The 22,278-nt window shown below is 43.2% G+C and overlaps 2 protein-coding genes across 5 annotated transcripts in view; one reads left to right on the top strand and one right to left on the bottom strand.

The window, feature by feature from the left end:
- dzip1l (DAZ interacting zinc finger protein 1-like) overlaps positions 1-13,124 on the top strand; it is a 31,071-nt gene extending 17,947 nt beyond the window's left edge. The window contains exons 12-16 of one of the 4 annotated variants that reach the window (XM_045687952.1): positions 117-246; positions 9,471-9,721; positions 9,968-10,104; positions 11,673-11,732; positions 12,673-13,124. In XM_045687952.1, coding sequence (XP_045543908.1) covers positions 117-246; positions 9,471-9,721; positions 9,968-10,104; positions 11,673-11,732; positions 12,673-12,957 — 863 coding nt within the window. In that variant the 3' untranslated portion in view covers positions 12,958-13,124. Of the gene's footprint in view, positions 1-116; positions 247-9,470; positions 9,722-9,967; positions 10,105-11,672; positions 12,022-12,672 lie in introns of all 4 variants that reach the window. The other 3 variants (XM_045687950.1, XM_045687949.1, XM_045687951.1) reach the window with 3 other exon arrangements.
- Positions 13,125-14,184: 1,060 nt separating this feature from the next.
- Positions 14,185-20,205, bottom strand: LOC106560615 (claudin-18). The gene is made up of 5 exons (XM_014123663.2): positions 19,742-20,205; positions 16,058-16,222; positions 15,761-15,905; positions 14,884-15,003; positions 14,185-14,638 (listed from the first exon to the last, which is right to left on the bottom strand). Exons 1-5 carry the CDS (start codon positions 19,959-19,961, stop codon positions 14,503-14,505), a joined length of 786 nt encoding a protein of 261 aa, XP_013979138.1. The 5' UTR covers positions 19,962-20,205; the 3' UTR covers positions 14,185-14,502.
- Between the last annotated feature and the right edge of the window lie 2,073 nt (positions 20,206-22,278).

The following is a 22,278-nucleotide window of genomic DNA, read 5'->3' on the forward strand; positions in this document are numbered from 1 at the left end:
ACACTCTCCTGCTCTTAGTACAAGCGTTGGGCTCAATTATATTTCAATTTACTCAATTCAGGAAGTAAACTGAAATCCCCCAGATCTGCTTAGCACACTAACATGTTTGTCTTTAGAGAAGAGGAGTCCTAGCCGGGAGAAGAGTCCAGAAAGCAGACAGACACCAGTGAAGGTGAAGGCCTCTCAGAGGAGAGAGAAGGCGCCACAATCTCAACAGACACCAAGCACTCGTAGAAAAAAGAACAGGTATGCCCACAGTATATACTGAACGTACCCCACTGCCATGCCCACAGTATATACTGAACGTACCCCACTGCCATGCCCACAGTATATACTGAACGTACCCCACTGCCATGCCCACAGTATCTACTGAACGTACCCCACTGCCATGCCCACAGTATATACTGAACGTACCCCACTGCCATGCCCACAGTATATACTGAACGTACCCCACTGCCATGCCCACAGTATATACTGAACGTACCCCACTGCCATGCCCACAGTATATACTGAACGTACCCCACTGCCATGCCCACAGTATATACTGAACGTACCCCACTGCCATGCCCACAGTATATACTGAACGTACCCCACTGCCATGCCCACAGTATATACTGAACGTACCCCACTGCCATGCCCACAGTATATACTGAACGTACCCCACTGCCATGCCCACAGTATCTACTGAACGCATCCCCACTGCCATGCCCACAGTATATACTGAACGTACCCCACTGCCATGCCCACAGTATATACTGAACGTACCCCACTGCCATGCCCACAGTATATACTGAACGTACCCCACTGCCATGCCCACAGTATATACTGAACGTACCCCACTGCCATGCCCACAGTATATACTGAACGTACCCCACTGCCATGCCCACAGTATATACTGAACGTACCCCACTGCCATGCCCACAGTATATACTGAACGTACCCCACTGCCATGCCCACAGTATATACTGAACGTACCCCACTGCCATGCCCACAGTATATACTGAACGCATCCCACTGCCATGCCCACAGTATCTACTGAACGTACCCCACTGCCATGCCCACAGTATATACTGAACGTACCCCACTGCCATGCCCACAGTATATACTGAACGTACCCCACTGCCATGCCCACAGTATATACTGAACGTACCCCACTGCCATGCCCACAGTATATACTGAACGTACCCCACTGCCATGCCCACAGTATATACTGAACGTACCCCACTGCCATGCCCACAGTATATACTGAACGTACCCCACTGCCATGCCCACAGTATATACTGAACGTACCCCACTGCCATGCCCACAGTATATACTGAACGCATCCCACTGCCATGCCCACAGTATATACTGAACGTACCCCACTGCCATGCCCACAGTATATACTGAACGTACCCCACTGCCATGCCCACAGTATATACTGAACGCATCCCACTGCCATGCCCACAGTATATACTGAACGTACCCCACTGCCATGCCCACAGTATATACTGAACGTACCCCACTGCCATGCCCACAGTATATACTGAACGCATGCCCCACTGCCATGCCCACAGTATATACTGAACGCACCCCACTGCCATGCCCACAGTATATACTGAACGTACCCCACTGCCATGCCCACAGTATATACTGAACGCATGCCCCACTGCCATGCCCACAGTATATACTGAACGCATTCCCACTGCCATGCCCACAGTATATACTGAACGTACCCCACTGCCATGCCCACAGTATATACTGAACGTACCCCACTGCCATGCCCACAGTATATACTGAACGTACCCCACTGCCATGCCCACAGTATATACTGAACGTACCCCACTGCCATGCCCACAGTATATACTGAACGTACCCCACTGCCATGCCCACAGTATATACTGAACGTACCCCACTGCCATGCCCACAGTATATACTGAACGTACCCCACTGCCATGCCCACAGTATATACTGAACGTACCCCACTGCCATGCCCACAGTATATACTGAACGTACCCCACTGCCATGCCCACAGTATATACTGAACGCATTCCCACTGCCATGCCCACAGTATATACTGAACGTACCCCACTGCCATGCCCACAGTATATACTGAACGTACCCCACTGCCATGCCCACAGTATATACTGAACGTACCCCACTGCCATGCCCACAGTATATACTGAACGTACCCCACTGCCATGCCCACAGTATATACTGAACGTACCCCACTGCCATGCCCACAGTATATACTGAACGTACCCCACTGCCATGCCCACAGTATATACTGAACGTACCCCACTGCCATGCCCACAGTATATACTGAACGTACCCCACTGCCATGCCCACAGTATATACTGAACGTGCATTCCCACTGCCATGCCCACAGTATATACTGAACGTACCCCACTGCCATGCCCACAGTATATACTGAACGTACCCCACTGCCATGCCCACAGTATATACTGAACGTACCCCACTGCCATGCCCACAGTATATACTGAACGCATCCCCACTGCCATGCCCACAGTATATACTGAACGTACCCCACTGCCATGCCCACAGTATATACTGAACGTACCCCACTGCCATGCCCACAGTATATACTGAACGTACCCCACTGCCATGCCCACAGTATATACTGAACGCATTCCCACTGCCATGCCCACAGTATATACTGAACGTACCCCACTGCCATGCCCACAGTATATACTGAACGCACCCCACTGCCATGCCCACAGTATATACTGAACGTACCCCACTGCCATGCCCACAGTATATACTGAACGCATCCCCACTGCCATGCCCACAGTATATACTGAACGTACCCCACTGCCATGCCCACAGTATATACTGAACGCATCCCACTGCCATGCCCACAGTATCTACTGAACGTACCCCACTGCCATGCCCACAGTATATACTGAACGCATCCCCACTGCCATGCCCACAGTATATACTGAACGCATCCCCACTGCCATGCCCACAGTATATACTGAACGTACCCCACTGCCATGCCCACAGTATATACTGAACGCACCCCACTGCCATGCCCACAGTATATACTGAACGCATCCCCACTGCCATGCCCACAGTATATACTGAACGTACCCCACTGCCATGCCCACAGTATATACTGAACGTACCCCACTGCCATGCCCACAGTATATACTGAACGTACCCCACTGCCATGCCCACAGTATATACTGAACGTACCCCACTGCCATGCCCACAGTATATACTGAACGCATTGCCCCACTGCCATGCCCACAGTATATACTGAACGTACCCCACTGCCATGCCCACAGTATATACTGAACGTACCCCACTGCCATGCCCACAGTATATACTGAACGCATTCCCACTGCCATGCCCACAGTATATACTGAACGTACCCCACTGCCATGCCCACAGTATATACTGAACGTACCCCACTGCCATGCCCACAGTATATACTGAACGTACCCCACTGCCATGCCCACAGTATATACTGAACGCATTCCCCACTGCCATGCCCACAGTATATACTGAACGTACCCCACTGCCATGCCCACAGTATATACTGAACGTACCCCACTGCCATGCCCACAGTATATACTGAACGTGCCCCACTGCCATGCCCACAGTATATACTGAACGTACCCCACTGCCATGCCCACAGTATATACTGAACGTACCCCACTGCCATGCCCACAGTATATACTGAACGCATTCCCACTGCCATGCCCACAGTATATACTGAACGTACCCCACTGCCATGCCCACAGTATATACTGAACGCATTCCCACTGCCATGCCCACAGTATATACTGAACGTACCCCACTGCCATGCCCACAGTATATACTGAACGTACCCCACTGCCATGCCCACAGTATATACTGAACGTACCCCACTGCCATGCCCACAGTATATACTGAACGTACCCCACTGCCATGCCCACAGTATATACTGAACGTACCCCACTGCCATGCCCACAGTATATACTGAACGCATTCCCCACTGCCATGCCCACAGTATATACTGAACGTACCCCACTGCCATGCCCACAGTATATACTGAACGCATCCCACTGCCATGCCCACAGTATATACTGAACGTACCCCACTGCCATGCCCACAGTATATACTGAACGTACCCCACTGCCATGCCCACAGTATATACTGAACGTACCCCACTGCCATGCCCACAGTATATACTGAACGCATTACCCCACTGCCATGCCCACAGTATATACTGAACGTACCCCACTGCCATGCCCACAGTATATACTGAACGTACCCCACTGCCATGCCCACAGTATATACTGAACGCATTCCCACTGCCATGCCCACAGTATATACTGAACGTACCCCACTGCCATGCCCACAGTATATACTGAACGCATTCCCACTGCCATGCCCACAGTATATACTGAACGTACCCCACTGCCATGCCCACAGTATATACTGAACGTACCCCACTGCCATGCCCACAGTATATACTGAACGCATGCCCCACTGCCATGCCCACAGTATATACTGAACGTCCCCACTGCCATGCCCACAGTATATACTGAACGTACCCCACTGCCATGCCCACAGTATATACTGAACGTACCCCACTGCCATGCCCACAGTATATACTGAACGTACCCCACTGCCATGCCCACAGTATATACTGAACGTACCCCACTGCCATGCCCACAGTATATACTGAACGTACCCCACTGCCATGCCCACAGTATATACTGAACGCATCCCCACTGCCATGCCCACAGTATATACTGAACGTACCCCACTGCCATGCCCACAGTATATACTGAACGCATCCCACTGCCATGCCCACAGTATATACTGAACGCATTGCCCCACTGCCATGCCCACAGTATATACTGAACGTACCCCACTGCCATGCCCACAGTATATACTGAACGTACCCCACTGCCATGCCCACAGTATATACTGAACGTACCCCACTGCCATGCCCACAGTATATACTGAACGTACCCCACTGCCATGCCCACAGTATCTACTGAACGCATGCCCCACTGCCATGCCCACAGTATATACTGAACGCATACCCCACTGCCATGCCCACAGTATATACTGAACGTACCCCACTGCCATGCCCACAGTATCTACTGAACGTACCCCACTGCCATGCCCACAGTATATACTGAACGTACCCCACTGCCATGCCCACAGTATCTACTGAACGTACCCCACTGCCATGCCCACAGTATCTACTGAACGTACCCCACTGCCATGCCCACAGTATCTACTGAACGTACCCCACTGCCATGTTTACAGTATCTACTGAACGTACCCCACTGCCATGCCCACAGTATATACTGAACGTACCCCACTGCCATGCCCACAGTATCTACTGAACGCATACCCCACTGCCATGTCCACAGTATCTACTGAACGTACCCCACTGCCATGCCCACAGTATATACTGAACGTACCCCACTGCCATGCCCACAGTATCTACTGAACGTACCCCACTGCCATGCCCACAGTATATACTGAACGTACCCCACTGCCATGCCCACAGTATCTACTGAACGTACCCCACTGCCATGCCCACAGTATCTACTGAACGTACCCCACTGCCATGCCCACAGTATCTACTGAACGTACCCCACTGCCATGCCCACAGTATATACTGAACGGCATCCCCACTGCCATGCCCACAGTATCTACTGAACGTACCCCACTGCCATGCCCACAGTATCTACTGAACGTACCCCACTGCCATGCCCACAGTATATACTGAACGTACCCCACTGCCATGCCCACAGTATCTACTGAACGTACCCCACTGCCATGCCCACAGTATCTACTGAACGTACCCCACTGCCATGCCCACAGTATCTACTGAATGTACCCCACTGCCATGCCCACAGTATCTACTGAACGTACCCCAATGTCATGTACACTACCGTTCAAAAGTTTGGGGTCACTTAGAAATGTCCTTGTTTTTGAAAGAAAAGCTAATTTTGTGTCCATTAAAATAACATCAATTTGATCATAAATACAGTGAAGACATTGTTAATGTTGTAAATTACTATTGTAGCTGGAAACTGACGTTTTTTTTTTAATGGAATATCTACATAGGCGTATAGAGGCCCATTATCAGCAACCATCACTCCTGTGTTCCAATGGCACGTTGTGTTAGCTAATCCAAGTTTATCATTTTAAAAGGCTAATTGATCATTAGAAAGCCCTTTTGCAATTATGTTAGCGCAGCTGAAAACTGTTGTACTGATTTTAAAGAAGCAATAAAACTGTCCTTCTTTAGACTAGTTGAGTATCTGGAGCGTCAGCATTTGTGGGTTCGATTACAGGCTCAAAATGGCCAGAAACAAAGATCTTTCTTCTGAAACTCATCAGTCTATTCTTGTTCTGAGAAATGGCTATTCCATGAGAGAAATTGCCAAGAAACTGAAGATCTCGTACAACGCTGTGTACTACTCCCTTCACAGAACAGCGCAAACTGGCTCTAACCAGAATAGAAAGAAGAGTGGGAGGCCAAGGTGCACAACTGGGCAAGAGGACAAGTACATTAGAGTGTCTAGTTTGACAAACAGATGCCTCACAAGTCCTCAACTGGAAGCTTCATTAAATAGTCCCCGCAAAACACCAGTCTCAACGTCAACAGTGAAGAGGCGACTCTGAGATTCTGGCCTTCTAGGCAGAGTTGCAAAGAAAAAGCCATATCTCAGACTGGCCAATAAAAATAAAGGATGGGCAAAAGAACACAGACACTGGACAGAGGAACTCTGCCTAGAAGGCCAGAATCCCGGAGTCGCCTCTTCACTGTTGACGTTGAGACTGGTGTTTTGCAGGGACTATGTAATGAAGCTGCCAGTTGAGGACTTGTGCGGCGAAAATCAGCCGTTTCCAGCTACAATAGTAATTTACAACATTAACAATGTCTACACTGTATTTCTGAGCAATTTGATGTTATTTTAATGGGCAAAAATGTTTGCTTTTCTTTCAAAAACAAGGACATTTTGAAGAGACCCCAAACTTTTGAACAGTAGAGTATATACTGAACGTACCCTACTGTCATGTATACAGTATCTACTGAACATACCCCATTGCCATGTTTACAATATATACTGAACATACCCCACTGTTATGTATCTACTGAACATACCCCACTGTCATGTATCTACTGAACATACCCCACTGTCATGTCTTCCCTGTGGCTCAGTTGGTAGAGCATGGTGTTTGCAACACCAGCATAGTGTGTGCAACGCCAGGGTTGTGGGTTCGATTCCCACGGGGGGCCAGTACAACAAAAAAGTATACACTGCTCAAAAAAATAAAGGGAACACTTAAACAACACAATGTAACTCCAAGTCAATCACACTTCTGTGAAATCAAACTGTCCACTTAGGAAGCAACATTGATTGACAATAAATTTCACATGCTGTTGTGCAAATGGAATAGACAACAGGTGGAAATTATAGGCAATTAGCAAGACACCCCCAATAAAGGAGTGGTTCTGCAGGTGGGGACCACAGACCACTTCTCAGTTCCTATGCTTCCTGGCTGATGTTTTGGTCACTTTTGAATGCTGGCGGTGCTTTCACTCTAGTGGTAGCATGAGACGGAGTCTACAACCCACACAAGTGGCTCAGGTAGTGCAGCTCATCCAGGATGGCACATCAATGCGAGCTGTGGCAAGAAGGTTTGCTGTGTCTGTCAGCGTAGTGTCCAGAGCATGGAGGCGCTACCAGGAGACAGGCCAGTACATCAGGAGACGTGGAGGAGGCCGTAGGAGGGCAACAACCCAGCAGCAGGACCGCTACCTCCACCTTTGTGCAAGGAGGAGCAGGAGAAGCACTGCCAGAGCCCTGCAAAATGATCTCCAGCAGGCCACAAATGTGCATGTGTCTGCTCAAACGGTCAGAAACAGACTCCATGAGGGTGGTATGAGGGCCCGACGTCCACAGGTGGGGGTTGTGCTTACAGCCCAACACCGTGCAGGACGTTTGGCATTTGCCAGAGAACACCAAGATTGGCAAATTCGCCACTGGCGCCCTGTGCTCTTCAAAGATGAAAGCAGGTTTACACTGAGCACGTGACAGACGTGACAGAGTCTGGAGACGCCGTGGAGAACGTTCTGCTGCCTGCAACATCCTCCAGCATGACCGGTTTGGCGGTGGCTCAGTCATGGTGTGGGGTGGCATTTCTTTGGGGGGCCGCACAGCCCTCTGTGCTCGCCAGAGGTAGCCTGACTGCCATTAGGTACCGAGATGAGATCCTCAGACCCCTTGTGAGACCATATGCTGGTGCAGTTGGCCCTGGGTTCATCCTAATGCAAGACAATGCTAGACCTCATGTGGCTGGAGTGTGTCAGCAGTTCCTGCAAGAGGAAGGCATTGATGCTATGGACTGGCCCGCCCGTTCCCCAGACCTGAATCCAATTGAGCACATCTGAGATATCATGTCTCGCTCCATCCACCAACGCCACGTTGCACCACAGACTGTCCAGGAGTTGGCGGATGCTTTAGTCCAGGTCTGGGAGGAGATCCCTCAGGAGACCATCCGCCACCTCATCAGGAGCATGCCCAGGTGTTGTAGGGAGGTCATACAGGCACGTGAAGGCCACACACACTACTGAGCCTCATTTTGACTTGTTTTAAGGACATTACATCAAAGTTGGATCAGCCTGTAGTGTGGTTTTCCACTTTAATTTTGAGTGTGACTCGAAATCCAGACCTCCATGGGTTGATAAATTGGATTTCCATTGATTATCTTTGTGTGATTTTGTTGTCAGCACATTCAACTATGTAAAGAAAAAAGTATTTAATAAGATTATTTATTTCATTCAGATCTAGGATGTGTTGTTTAAGTGTTCCCTTTATTTTTTTGAGCAGTATATATAAAAAAAATGCATGAAATGAAATGTATGCATTCACTACTGTAAGTCGCTCTGGATAAGAGCGTCTGCTAAATGACTAAAATGTAAATTTAACGAATACCTGGGATAGGATAAAGTAATGTACTATTGTAAAGTGGTTGTTCCACTGGATATCATAAGGTGAATGCACCAATTTGTAAGTCGCTCTGGATAAGAGCGTCTGCTAAATGACGTTAATGTAATGTAATGTAATGTAAAAAATGTAAAATGTACTGAACATACCCCACTGTCATGTATCTACTGAACATACCCCATTGTCATGTATCTTCTGAACATACCCCACTCTTCTCCTGTCCTCTCCTGTACTGTTTTGTCTTGTCACGTATTGTACTTACTTTAACCTCCATGAGGAGTGTAACCCCTCCTCTATAAGTGTGTGGTATTAATGACAAATATGTATTTCTCTTTCAGCACCTCTCCCTAGCTTGGGATTTGTTTTGTAAGAATGTGTTTTGAATAGGTTTCGTTTCTATAATTGTGTCTGTTTTAATGTTTTATGTAAAAAAGAATATATACATTTCCCACCCCTCTTTTAAAAGCGCGTTAATGTCAGAAACATGTCTTTCTCTTTCAGCACCCCTCCCTTCAGTTCTGAGGATGAGGCATCAGGAGAAGACATTCCCTCTGTCACCAGCCCTGGCAGTAGGTCTGGCCCCTCTGTCACCAGCCCTGGCAGTAGGTCTGGCCCCTCTGTGAGGGTGGTGCAGTCTGGATCCAGCCCAAGGCAGAAGTACTCAATGTCTGATTCTACCCAGGGAGAGGACTGGTCTGGGACAGACACAGAGCTCTCAGAAGGGCCTACAAGTCTAACAACCCACCGTGGAGGTCAGACTGGTTTGTTTATTTGGATCGATTTTAGCCCACAATAAGGGCCAATCTATCATGAATCCAAAACGTATCATCTCACTATGTAAACCTTACAATTCTACAAATTGTGTTGTCATTGCATTGCTATACAGTAAGTTTTCATCTTGCCCAGGGTTGTATTTTATGTTTTTGAATAATGAGTAGTGAAGAAGTATCAGGATTATTTCAGCTGGGTCCCTTGTTTTGTGTTGACTGGGTCTGTAGTTAAAACCCTGACCAGAAGCTTGGAGAGACAATTGAGCTCTCCAATGAACAAGCCAGTAGGAGGAACCAGATTGGTGGTGCCACCAGCAGCAACCAAGGTCTTACCCAAACCCAGGACAGCGTTAAAAACCCTACAGGTAAGAAATACAGCACCTTCAGAAAGTATTCGCACTCTCTGACTTTTTCCACATTTTGATGTGTTACAGTCTGAATTTTAAATGGACACATTTTTTGTCACTGGCCTAGACACAAAACCCCATAATGTCAAAGTAGAACTATAAAAAAAAAATTAAAAAAAGTTTACAAATTAAAAATGAAAAGCTGAAATGTCTTGATTATTCAATCCCTTTGTTATGGCAAGCCTACATACTGTAGTTCAGGAGTAAAAATTTGCTTAACAAGTCACATATGTTGCATGGACTCACTGTGTGCAATAACAGTGTTTAACATGATTTTTGAATAACTACCTCTTCTCTGTACCCCACACATACAATTATCTGTACAGTCCCTCAGTCAAGCAGTGAATTTCAAACAGCAGGGAGGTTTTCTAATGCCTTGCAAAAGACACATATTGGTAGATGGGTAAACAAAAGAAAACAGACATTGAATATCCCTTTGAGCATGGTGAAGTTATTAATTTCACTTTGGATGGTGTACCAATACACCCAGTCACTACAAAGATACAGGCGACCTTCCTAACTCAGTTGCCGGAGAGGAAGGAAACCGCTCAAGGATTTCACCACGAGGCCAATGGTGACTTTAAAACAATTACAGAGAAAAGAAGAAAGCCTGTACAGAATAAAAATATTCCAAAACCTGCATCGTGTTTGCAACAAGGCACTAAAGTAATACTGAACCAATTGCGGAGCCTCCGGAGGAATGTAGAGGCCAAATTTAGCTCTGTACCGCATCGCCGTGCACCTCCCAAATTTTGTAACAATGTGGATTGCTCTGTATAGCTCCGCAATGACATGATTGGTTGATGGTAGGTGGGGGCGGTACATCCTGTATAAACACAAACTCACTTCCTTGAGAACTTCCTTCACAACAGCTCTGCTCAACAGCTCTGCGCTGCTCCGCAAAGTACAAGAAGTATGAATGCCCTGACTTCTGCAGAGGCCGTATCACCGTAAATGCTGCACGGCAAATGCAAACGTCGGATTGGCCATGCAGCGCCTTTTACCTAGAAAGCCTGACAGCTCTAGATTGCTGCCAAAGGTGCTTCTACAAAGTATTGACTCGTGTGTGTGTGTGTGTGTGTGTGTGTGCGTGTGTGTGTGTGTGTGTGTGTGAATACTTATGTGAATTTGATATTTCTGTATTTTATTTTCAATACATTTGCTAAGATTTCTAAAAACATGTTTTCACTTTGTCATTATTGGGTATTGTGTGTAGATGGGTGAAAATATATATATCAATTTAATCCATTTTGAATTTAGGCTGTAACACAACAACATGTAGAATAAGTCAAGGGGTAGGAATACTTTCTGAAGGCACTGTATACTCTAACACTTTACTTAAGGTTGTAGATATAATTATTTATAATTTGTTATAAGCATGTATGAGCCTTTATAATGTCTCTCTATGTATCAATATACTTTTATTGTATATTTTCTCTCTCAATACTTATATAGCATAGACCTGTTTCTTTGTGTGATACCTATACGAGTGATTCAATATTCATACATGTTCCATTTTGTCCTAGTTATCGGATGAGGAGAGCGACCTAGAATTGTCTTCCATCGAGGAGCTCCTGTCCCTGCCGGTAGGGGGCCAGTCTCAGTCCCTAAGGGGGCAAGGGAGCACCGAGGTGGGCCTGGGAGGAACCTCAGGAACCAGCGTGTGGAGCTCCTCAAACAGCAGAGCAGGAGGGCTTTAATGCACTTTTCATGTTTTTGATTTTATTTAGTGCTATGTATCCTTTATTTATCCAGATGAGTGCCTTTTTGAGATAGAAATCTATTTTTCAATGGGCGTATGTGATATATGAATTACTCTTTTTTCCAGTTTTAAAACAATTAACAGAAGATGCATTCCAACGTGATGAGGAGCTGGTGTGTAATACCAGTTATAAAACAATAACAGAATAAATAGCCTTTCAGTTGTATTCAATTTTCCAGAATCAAACTATACTCAGAAAAAATTGAAACGCAACATGTAAAGTGTTGGTCCAATGTGTCATGAGCTGAAATAAAATATTCCAGAAATGTTCCATATGCGCAAAAAGCATATTTCTCTAAAAAGTGTATTTCTATCAAATTTTTGGCACTAATTTGTTTATCCCTGTTAGCGAGCATTTCTCCTTTGCCAAGATAATCTATCCACTTGACAGGTGTGGCATATCAAGAAGCTGATTAAACAGCATGATCATTACAGGTATACAGGTAATTATATAGGTAACAAGCTGCGGTTAGGAGCACTCCCTTTAAGAGTGTGCTCCTAATCTCATCTTGTTACCTGTATAAAAGACACCTGGGAGCCAGAAATCTTTCTGATTGAGAGGGGGTCAAATACTTATTTCCCTCATTAAAATGCTGGGGACAATAAAAGGCCACTCCTAAAATGTGCAGTTTTGTCACACAACACAATGCCACGGATGTCTCAAATTTTCAGGGAGCATGCAATTGGCATGCTGACTGCAAGAATGTCCACCAAAGATGTTACCAGAGAATTGAATGTTCATTTCTCTACCAATGTCGTTTTAGATAATTTGGCAGTACGTCCAACTGGCCTCACAACCGCAGACCACGTGTAACCACGCCAGCCCAGGTCCTCCACATCAGGCTTCTTCACCTACAGGATTGTCTGAGACCAGCCACCCTGATAGATATCTGTCAGTAATAAAGACCTTTTGTGGGGGAAAAACTCATTCTGATTGGGTGGGCCTATGCCCTACCAGGCCCAACCATGGCTGCTCCCTTGCCCAGTCATTTGAAATCCATAGATTAGGGCCTAATGATTTTTTTCAATTTACTGATTTCCTTATATGAACTGTAACTCAGTAACAGTTGAAAATGGTGCATGTTGCGTTTTATATTTTTATTCCGTGTGTATATATAGGGACTTTCTTGGTAGGACTCGAACTATGTTGGTACTTTGAATGTGGTAATGACTTGTTTTTTTTTATAATCAGGAGATATAGTGCCTTCAGAAAGTTATGGTAAGCCTAAATAAGTTCAGGAGTAAAAATGTGCTTAACAAGTCACATAATACGTTGCATGGACAATGTGTGCAATAATAGTGGAAACACGATGCAGGTTTTGGAATATTTTTTTATTTGGTACAGGCTTCCTTCTTTCCTCTGTAATTGTTTTAAAGTCACCATTGGCCTCGTGGTGAAATCCTTGAGCGGTTTCTTTCCTCTCCGGCAACTGAGTTAGGAAGGTCGCCTGTATCTTTGTAGTGACTGGGTGTATTGATACACCATCCAAAGTATAATTAATAACTTCACCATGCTCAAAGGGATATTCAATGTCTGCTTTACATTTTTTTACTACTAATAGGTTCCCTTCTTTGCGAGGCATTAGAAAACCTCCCTGGTCTTTGTGGTTGAATCTGTGTTTGAAATTCACTGCTCGACTGAGGGACTTTACAATTATCTGCATGTGTGGGGTACAGAGATAAGGTAGTCATTCACAAATCATGTTAAACACTATTATTGCACACAGAGTGAGTCGATGCAACTTATTATGTGACTTAAGCACATTTTTACTCCTGAACCTAATTAGGCTTACCATAACAAAAGGGTTCAATACTTATTGACAGTTTGAGCTTTTAATTTTTAATGAATCTGTAAAAACGTCTAAAAACATAATTCCCCTTTGACAATATGGGGTATTGTTTGTGTGTGTGTGTGTGTGTGTGTGTGTGTGTGTGTGTGTGTGTGTAGGCCAGTGACACATATATCAATTTAATCCATTTTAAATGCAGGCTGTAAAACAACAAAATGTGGAAAAAGCAAAAGTGGTGAATACTTTCTGCCACTGTAGGGAATTAGTATTTTTTAATTTTTTTATGATTTTGATATAGCTACTGTTTTTTATTTTCAAATTTTAAAGGAAATTAACAATTCATATTTATAACATATTTCCAACTATTTGCACTATGAATAAATAATTAAATATTTCTCAAATCAATGTGTGAAGAAATTGATTGTTCATTAACCTTTTTTTCTATATTTTATACTGCGTTTGAAAATAAAAAAAACAAACATGAAGTTCTGGAAATTTGATTGACTTTTAATACAGATGCATTAGAAAATTACAATATTGTCCCCTGAAATGCAGAATAACAAAAACATAGAATATAAGAGAGCTCCAAGTACAAAAATAACTAATCAAACCTGAAGAAGGTTTTCCTATGAAACCTCTATGAAGGACACCCTCTATAGCAACCCTCTGAAACCTCTATAGCAACCCACTATGAAATCTTCTAAGCCCCTCAGAGCTACATGTGATTGGCATCGATACATTAAAACAGTTTTTGCTTATTTTCAGAGAACCTCTAAAACCTAACAGTACATAATATTATATTCTTCACACATATTGCTGGTTGGATTGTCTTCCATCCATACTCTGGGCTCTGAAAGACTCGTCATAGGCCGTTCTGGGTCTGGCATTAGCTTTGTAAACTGTTGTGTGTTGGGAAGCAGGCTTGTAGGCCATCCCATAACTGAGGTAGAAAGAAAACAAAATGATTATGGATTCTATTTGTGATTAAGAATAACACAAGAATATTCAGGAATTACTTGAAAGTTTGGTAACACTATAACTTTAATTTATAAGCTGTGTATGAGGCATGTGTTTCATGATTTGAAAGTTCTTGTATGTTTTGTTTTCTTGAGAATGATGCCATTTTATTGAGGGAATGAGCATGTTTCTCTCACTCATGATATGATGGAGAAAAATGAACCTTACTTTTGTCTCTTCTCCTCTGGTGGAACCATCCCCCGACAGGCCATACACATCATAACCCCTCCCACGACCAGCACGGCTCCGCCTATCCACCCCACAAAGAGGGCGGAGCCAAAGGTGTACCTGAGAAACCAAGGAGATACATTGACACGTTAAAAAAATGACAAATTGGCATCATCACCTTATAATTGATACCAGCTTATGTACCAAGGCTTGCCACCCAAATGCCACACTCTTCCTTACATAGTGTACTACTTTTAACCAGGGCCCACATATTCATTTTATACCACTTGTTCATGTCCACTAATAGAAACAAATGCCGTATCTTATCCCATAAGACTCTGGTCAATAGTAGTGCACTATATATGGAATAGGGTGCCATTTGGGACACAACAAAAGTGAATCCTTCTCATGTTGCAGTTTAAGGTGCCAGTGCAGTTAAAAAAAAAATATATATTTTCCTATTTGTTTTGATGATATTTCCACACTATGAGGTCGAAAATAACCCCAAAAAATCCTGTAAGAGCTGTTTGAAAAATAATGCCTGGAATTTTTGGCCCAGATCATGACATCACAATCTGATCTGATTATTTTGACCAATGACCAGTCATCTTTTATTTGCATATGTATCCTCCTACTTTAAAGGGGTAAGCTGGGTCTAGACGATCCTATCCACGAATCAGGGCTGTGTACGTAAATATATTTACATTTGCATTGACACGCCCACACGATTAGACTGAGCGTTTTCAATTACACAAATGATACAAAAATATACTTGGAGTTACTCTATTTCAATAAAATTAAACACACACACTGATTTATTAGATTACAGTGACGATTAAAAAAATGAATAAAAGACTGTATGAGGGCTTTAATGTACCTGGGCGTGAGAGATCCTCCCATTCCCCCTAATCCTCCCCCCAGTACTCCTCCTCCTCCATATCCACCATCTGCATAGGTGGTGAACCGGAAGCTGCTAACGATTAGGTTGGCAAAGACCGACACTCCAGCAATGCCACAAACACCTAGGAGGATGGAAATTACATTGTGTCATTTTCAGATCACAGAAATGTGTCTTTTTGGCTTTAAACCCAAATTGAATGAGAATGATTTTGCTTGCCAGTTATGAACATCAATACCAAAACATCACAAAAACATTACCACAACATCACCTCACCTCCGAGCAGAAACATGACCCCAGAGGTCAACGTCATGGTAGCCTTGACGCTGTCCTCCATGTTCCCCATCTTCAGACACTTGAGGGCAAAGATGGCGACCAGACAACCGATGGCTCCCAGGACCATCCCCACTATCATCAGGGCCCGCACAGCTTGGAGCATAGCTGCAGGTCAAACCAAAACACACAGTCAGCTAAACTAGTCTACAGGTCAAACCAAAACACACAGTCAGATAGACTAGTCTACAGGTCAAACCAAAACACACAGTCAGATAGACTAGTCTACAGGTCAAACCAAAACACACAGTCAGATAAACTAGTCTATAGGTCAAACCAAAACACACAGTCAGATAAACTAGTCTACAGATCAAACCAAAACACACAGTCAGATAAACTAGTCTACAGATCAAACCAAAACACACAGTCAGATAAACTAATCTATAGGTCAAACCAAAACACACAGTCAGATAGACTAGTCTATAGGTCAAACTAAAACATACAGTCAGATCTACTTGTCTTTATTTGGTACTTAGGTAACCCGTTATTGTGTGTATCCTATAAGTACTGCTTTCCTATTAGTATTCTATCCATCTACCAAAGTACTGTGGTATTCAATGTGGATTGCAGACATTCCAACATTTAAAAAGCTAAAACTACATTTATTCTAAAATCTACATTCAAAAGACAAAACAGTTGTATTGACTAGGCCCCTATAGTACTCCTGTTTTGTTGTATTGACTAGGCCCCTATAGTACTCCTGTTTTGTTGTATTGATTAGGCCCCTATAGTACTCCTGTTTTGTTGTATTGATTAGGCCCCTATAGTACTCCTGTTTTGTTGTATTGACTAGGCCCCTATAGTACTCCTGTTTTGTTGTATTGATTAGGCCCCTATAGTACTCCTGTTTTGTTGTATTGATTAGGCCTCTATAGTACTCCTGTTTTGTTGTATTGATTAGGCCCCTATAGTACTCCTGTTTTGTTGTATTGATTAGGCCCCTATAGTACTCCTGTTTTGTTGTATTGATTAGGCCCCTATAGTATTCCTGTTTTGTTGTATTGATTAGGCCCCTATAGTACTCCTGTTTTGTTGTATTGATTAGGCCCCTATAGTACTCCTGTTTTGTTGTATTGACTAGGCCCCTATAGTACTCCTGTTTTGTTGTATTGATTAGGCCTCTATAGTACTCCTGTTTTGTTGTATTGATTAGGCCCCTATAGTACTCCTGTTTTGTTGTATTGATTAGGCCCCTATAGTACTCCTGTTTTGTTGTATTGATTAGGCCCCTATAGTACTCCTGTTTTGTTGTATTGACTAGGCCCCTATAGTACTCCTGTTTTGTTGTATTGATTAGGCCTCTATAGTACTCCTGTTTTGTTGTATTGATTAGGCCTCTATAGTACTCCTGTTTTGTTGTATTGATTAGGCCCTATAGTACTCCTGTTTTGTTGTATTGATTAGGCCCCTATAGTATTCCTGTTTTGTTATATTGATTAGACCCCTATAGTACTCCTGTTTTGTTGTATTGATTAGGCCCCTATAGTACTCCTGTTTTGAGGGGCCACTTAACTATATTTTTGTGCCTGGAAGATAATCTTACTCCCTGCTCTTGAATGTAGTTGTATACAATTATTTAACCCATAAAGGTCTAAGCCTTTGTGTGTGTGTGTGTGTGGGGGGGTACTAAGCTAACATTTTGAATTATTTTAAGAAGGTCATACCATGGATCATTTAGCTATTTGGTTTTGAATTTTAGGACCCCTTTAGGTCTCAATTTAAAAATATATATCATTTTCTGATAAAATATAGAATTTGGCTTTTACTGCAATAGCCCATAGAAACTTATTAAATAACACATTCATAAATTTCAAAACAATACATTCAAAAAATAAATCATAAGTAATAAGGTTTGAAGTGTCTGTCCTATATCTAGGAGATATAAAAAAGCTCAGGAAAAATGTTAGTTTTTTTGGGACACATTTTTAATCCAAACATTGTTTTTGCGGACTGACACAAAACTACTTCCATACTTCCAGAATCTTTTTTAACCGGTAACGGGTTACCTTCAGACAAGTCCCATGACACTTGTGGGAGCTGTAGAACACCAGCGTGTTCGTGAGAGTCTCCTCTTTCCATAGTGGGGTCATATTAGTTGTTAGGCCAAACCGTTCGGACGCTACAGACATTTTCATGAGAAGACCGATTTTCCGGGATATCTCGTGACGAACAGGGTTGTAGCTCTGCCACATTCCACTGCAGATGCGGAAGAATTACATCGACGGATGTGGTGGATTAAAACGCAGCCCGTGCTAAAACAAATGTCTCTGGTGCGTCTATCAACTCTAGGTTTTTAAAAAAGAAGATTGAACCGATCTAGTAAAGTTGTTTAAATCAACACAACTAGATTTTGTGAGACAAAAACAAACTTGACCTTTTATTGATCATGGCCTTGAACTCTATTCTTTAAAATGACCCACTTTACTAAACTAGATTTTGTTTCCCAGGAAGATAATCTCACTTCCCGCTTTTAACACGCACTCTTAAAGAACAAACACTGCTGAAGAAACTAGATTAGAAATGCTCAAAATGGTTTGTTTCAAAGTCAAGTGAAATAAACAAATGTTTGTTTTATTCCACTAATTAATGTGTACTTATATAAACAAATGTAATATATTTTTTTAGACAGAGTCACACCTTTGAGATGTACTCGACATACAAAGCTCAATCGAGATGTTACAACTGAGAAATGATAGTTCTGTAAACCCCACATGACTGTGGCAGCAGATATCAAAAACGCACCCAATGCACCCAGCATAAAGCCGCTAAAATAATCTTTGTGGCGGCCATTTTAGGTTCCCTTTTTGTTCGATGTCAAACCCCTCCTTGGCTTTGTGATGTAAATGAAGTCATGAAATGGCTGTCTATCCTCTGGTTTTTATCACTATGTACTCTTGAACAGGGAACGAACCTTATCAGGTGTTTGAAAAACATTTGCATGAGTTGCTGTCACAGTTTCGGGCAACGGTTGTATTTTCAGTAAGAGTTTCCGCGCTTTCGTTACTAACGAAGGGTGTGTCTCGACTGACCTTTTTATATGTGGTTCTCAGGTAACAAAATCCAAACTATTTAGACATTTCCCAATCACCACACTACAATATTGACCTACTTCTCAATTAGTCTATCCCCACGGTGGTGTGACTTTTACTGATCCATCAATATTACCATCTATTCATACATAATGTAAATTAACCTAGCATAAACTAATGTCCTACTTTTCCTGACTTTCTTGGCTTTATGTGTAATAAAATGGGAATTTGTCCCAACTTACTTTAGTCAGTTGCATTCAATGAACTATTGAACTGGATCCATAGTAACTGAGTAAACTAAACTATCACAGTAAATCAACAAGTTACTATTACGTGTTGAGTCATAGAGCTTGTGTCATGTCAACTTGTTGCTCTGGTCACTACTGTGTAGAGTAGAGGCTGCTGCAACTGTATGAGGACAATGGCGTTCGTTGTACCTGGTAGACCCAGGAAGTAAGGTTGGCAATGGTGAACGTTTAAAAATAAGGAAAACTCCAGCACGTCAGTGATCTTGATACACAACCATTTAATGGATCTAATTCATCAATGTTTTGGTCTCAGTCAACCTTTATCAGGATATTTGGTATAGTGTACGTACCTGGTAACCCCAGGATGGTGAAGTAGGGTCGGCACTCTGTGAATCCGGAGCTCTGCCGGACGCAGGATCTCCAGAGTCCTGAGTAGGAGAAGATGGCGGTCACAGGGTTGTCGTACAGGTCCTCCGTCGCCCACTGGTCCATCCCAGTGGCGGCTATAATCCCACCCACCCCCAGCAGGCTCAGCACAAAGCCCATCACCTGGCACAGGGTCGCCGCCATGATGCAGATGCCTCTCTCTCTTCTCTCTCGGTGGGAAACCAACTCCTGCCTCTCTCTCTGTGGCAAAGCTAACGTTCAACACTATCACAACCTTCTTCTTTCTCTCTCGGTAGGCAAAAATAACGAACCAAAAAAATCTGAACCTTAGCTACTGCAGAGTCTCTCAGCTTCTGATTGTTTCTAATGCCCCAATGCCAACACTGAGACTGGGCTTTTGACTCGCTGTGTTTGAAGTGAATCTGATACTGGCAGGCTTGACCTCATGAAAGACTGTTACATCTGTCCTTCTGTGTTTGCCCACTGTTGCCAAGTCATCCCCTGTGTCCCAAATGCCACCCTATTCCCTATATGGTGCACTACATTTGACCATGATCTCTAGTCAAAAGTAGTTCACTACATAGCAAATAAGGTGCCATTTGGGACGTACCCCTTACTGTTGGGTGGGGCGTAGGAGGTTACGGTTGGTGTAACGGTCACACAGAAAGTTAAGAGGTTGACCAATACTTTGATAACAAGACTATGTATTCAATTTCTGAATTGATACTCCACATTTAACCCAGGGGGGTTTTCCTCTCATTACATCAAGAGTTTCTCAAACTGATCTGAGAACCTAGAAGTCAAATGAACACTCATCCTACACTATTTAACATATTGTATCTTTGATGTCTATACTTTGCAGCCAGCAGCATGAAGTCCGATATTTCTCTATACAAGCAGTTTTTTTTTTTTGAATCATGCCTTAAACTTAAGGGTACTCAGTAAGTATCTAACGCATCCTTGATGTGGATAGAAAAGCATTTGCTACTTTGGTTCTGTGTTTTGTGCCTGTTTCTGTCCCTTTTTAATAATGATACCCGATGACTCTATTGACACACTGTAGTTCTGTATCACCACCAGCCAGCCAGCCAGCCAGTCAGTCAGCCAGTCAAGCTAAGGTAAATAGAAAATACTGATATGATTGTATCATTGTGGAGAACTGAAACCAATTTAACAAAGGCTGATATCTTGAAAAGAAATGTCAGGCACCTGCGTTCGAGAGAGAGACACAAAATATCTGTAATTTCAGGTCATTGAAACCTAACATCCAAAAGATGAAATGGATTTATCCAACAGAATATGTAGGTTCCTGACAGAAAAATATCTGTTATAGTAGCACAAATTTAATTTGGAAATGTATTTTTTTTTACTTTGCTAGAAGTACGTTATATATTTAATATTATAGAAAGTGACAGAAAGAATGATGGCTATACCTGAAAGCAATACTGGCTCATTCTAACAAACAGAAAGGCCAATGTCTCTATGTAGTTTATGAAAAATGTGAGAGTCAACAGAGATATCCTTTGAGACTGTATTGTAGTGGAATGGCCTTCTCAGGTCGTTAGAACTCTAATCAGTTAGATAAAGAGATTAGATGGGGGTCCGCCCAGAGAAATGGAACAGATATGGTGACTGTAGTAGACCACCTTAACTGTCTGATAAGACAGGACCAGAACACAAGTATTTTTCTCATTCCTGGGAACATTATAGCTCAATAAATACTCAGCTATAATATTTCATAAAAATTGTTTCTAGTTTTAGAAAAATGGAACTTAGGTGTCACGGATCCCTCCGGAACTTTCATTACGTACACCTGGCTCCTATTTCCCACTGATTCTATTTGTATATATGTGCCCTTTGGACGGTCGACTATTGTTACAATGTCCGTTGGAGCGTGTGAGTACCTGTGCTATGTGTTTTGGGCTTTCGTGCCATTGTGGATTGCTCAGATGATTATGGGTCTCGTCCCGTTTGTTAAACATTGTGTGCGTGTGTTAATTATTCGAGGTACTCCTCGCTCTTTTGTTTGGGGTTCATCCCTGTGTTTTGTTACGTGTTTGTTTGGTCTTCGTCCCCGTGCCTTTACACTGCACGCCGTAATATGGGCTTAATAAAAAATCCTATTACGCATTCCTGCTTCAGTCTCCGGATCCTTCACACCAATGTGACATTAGGCCGTATTCAAGTATTATACTAGTAGTAGTATTTTGTACATATTCACACAGCGACCTGACTACTTAGTGTTATCACTGTCAGTAGAGTGGTACTGTAGTTCTTGCAGCAGAGTAGACTATGGCCTAATCCAAAATGCACTCTATTCCCTACAGATGTAGGATCTTCTCTTAAAACGTGTAGTGTATTTGAGGTTTAAAAAGGCCTATGATTATAATCCATATGATAATTCACTTTTCCCAGTTGCTGCAGGATTGTTTTCTTGTTGTAGCACATACACATTATGACCCTACATCTGTAGATAGTGTACTACTTTTTACCCAGGCCA

This window comes from Salmo salar, chromosome ssa10, assembly GCF_905237065.1.
Source record: "Salmo salar chromosome ssa10, Ssal_v3.1, whole genome shotgun sequence".
Classification (NCBI taxonomy): Eukaryota; Metazoa; Chordata; class Actinopteri; order Salmoniformes; family Salmonidae; genus Salmo; species Salmo salar.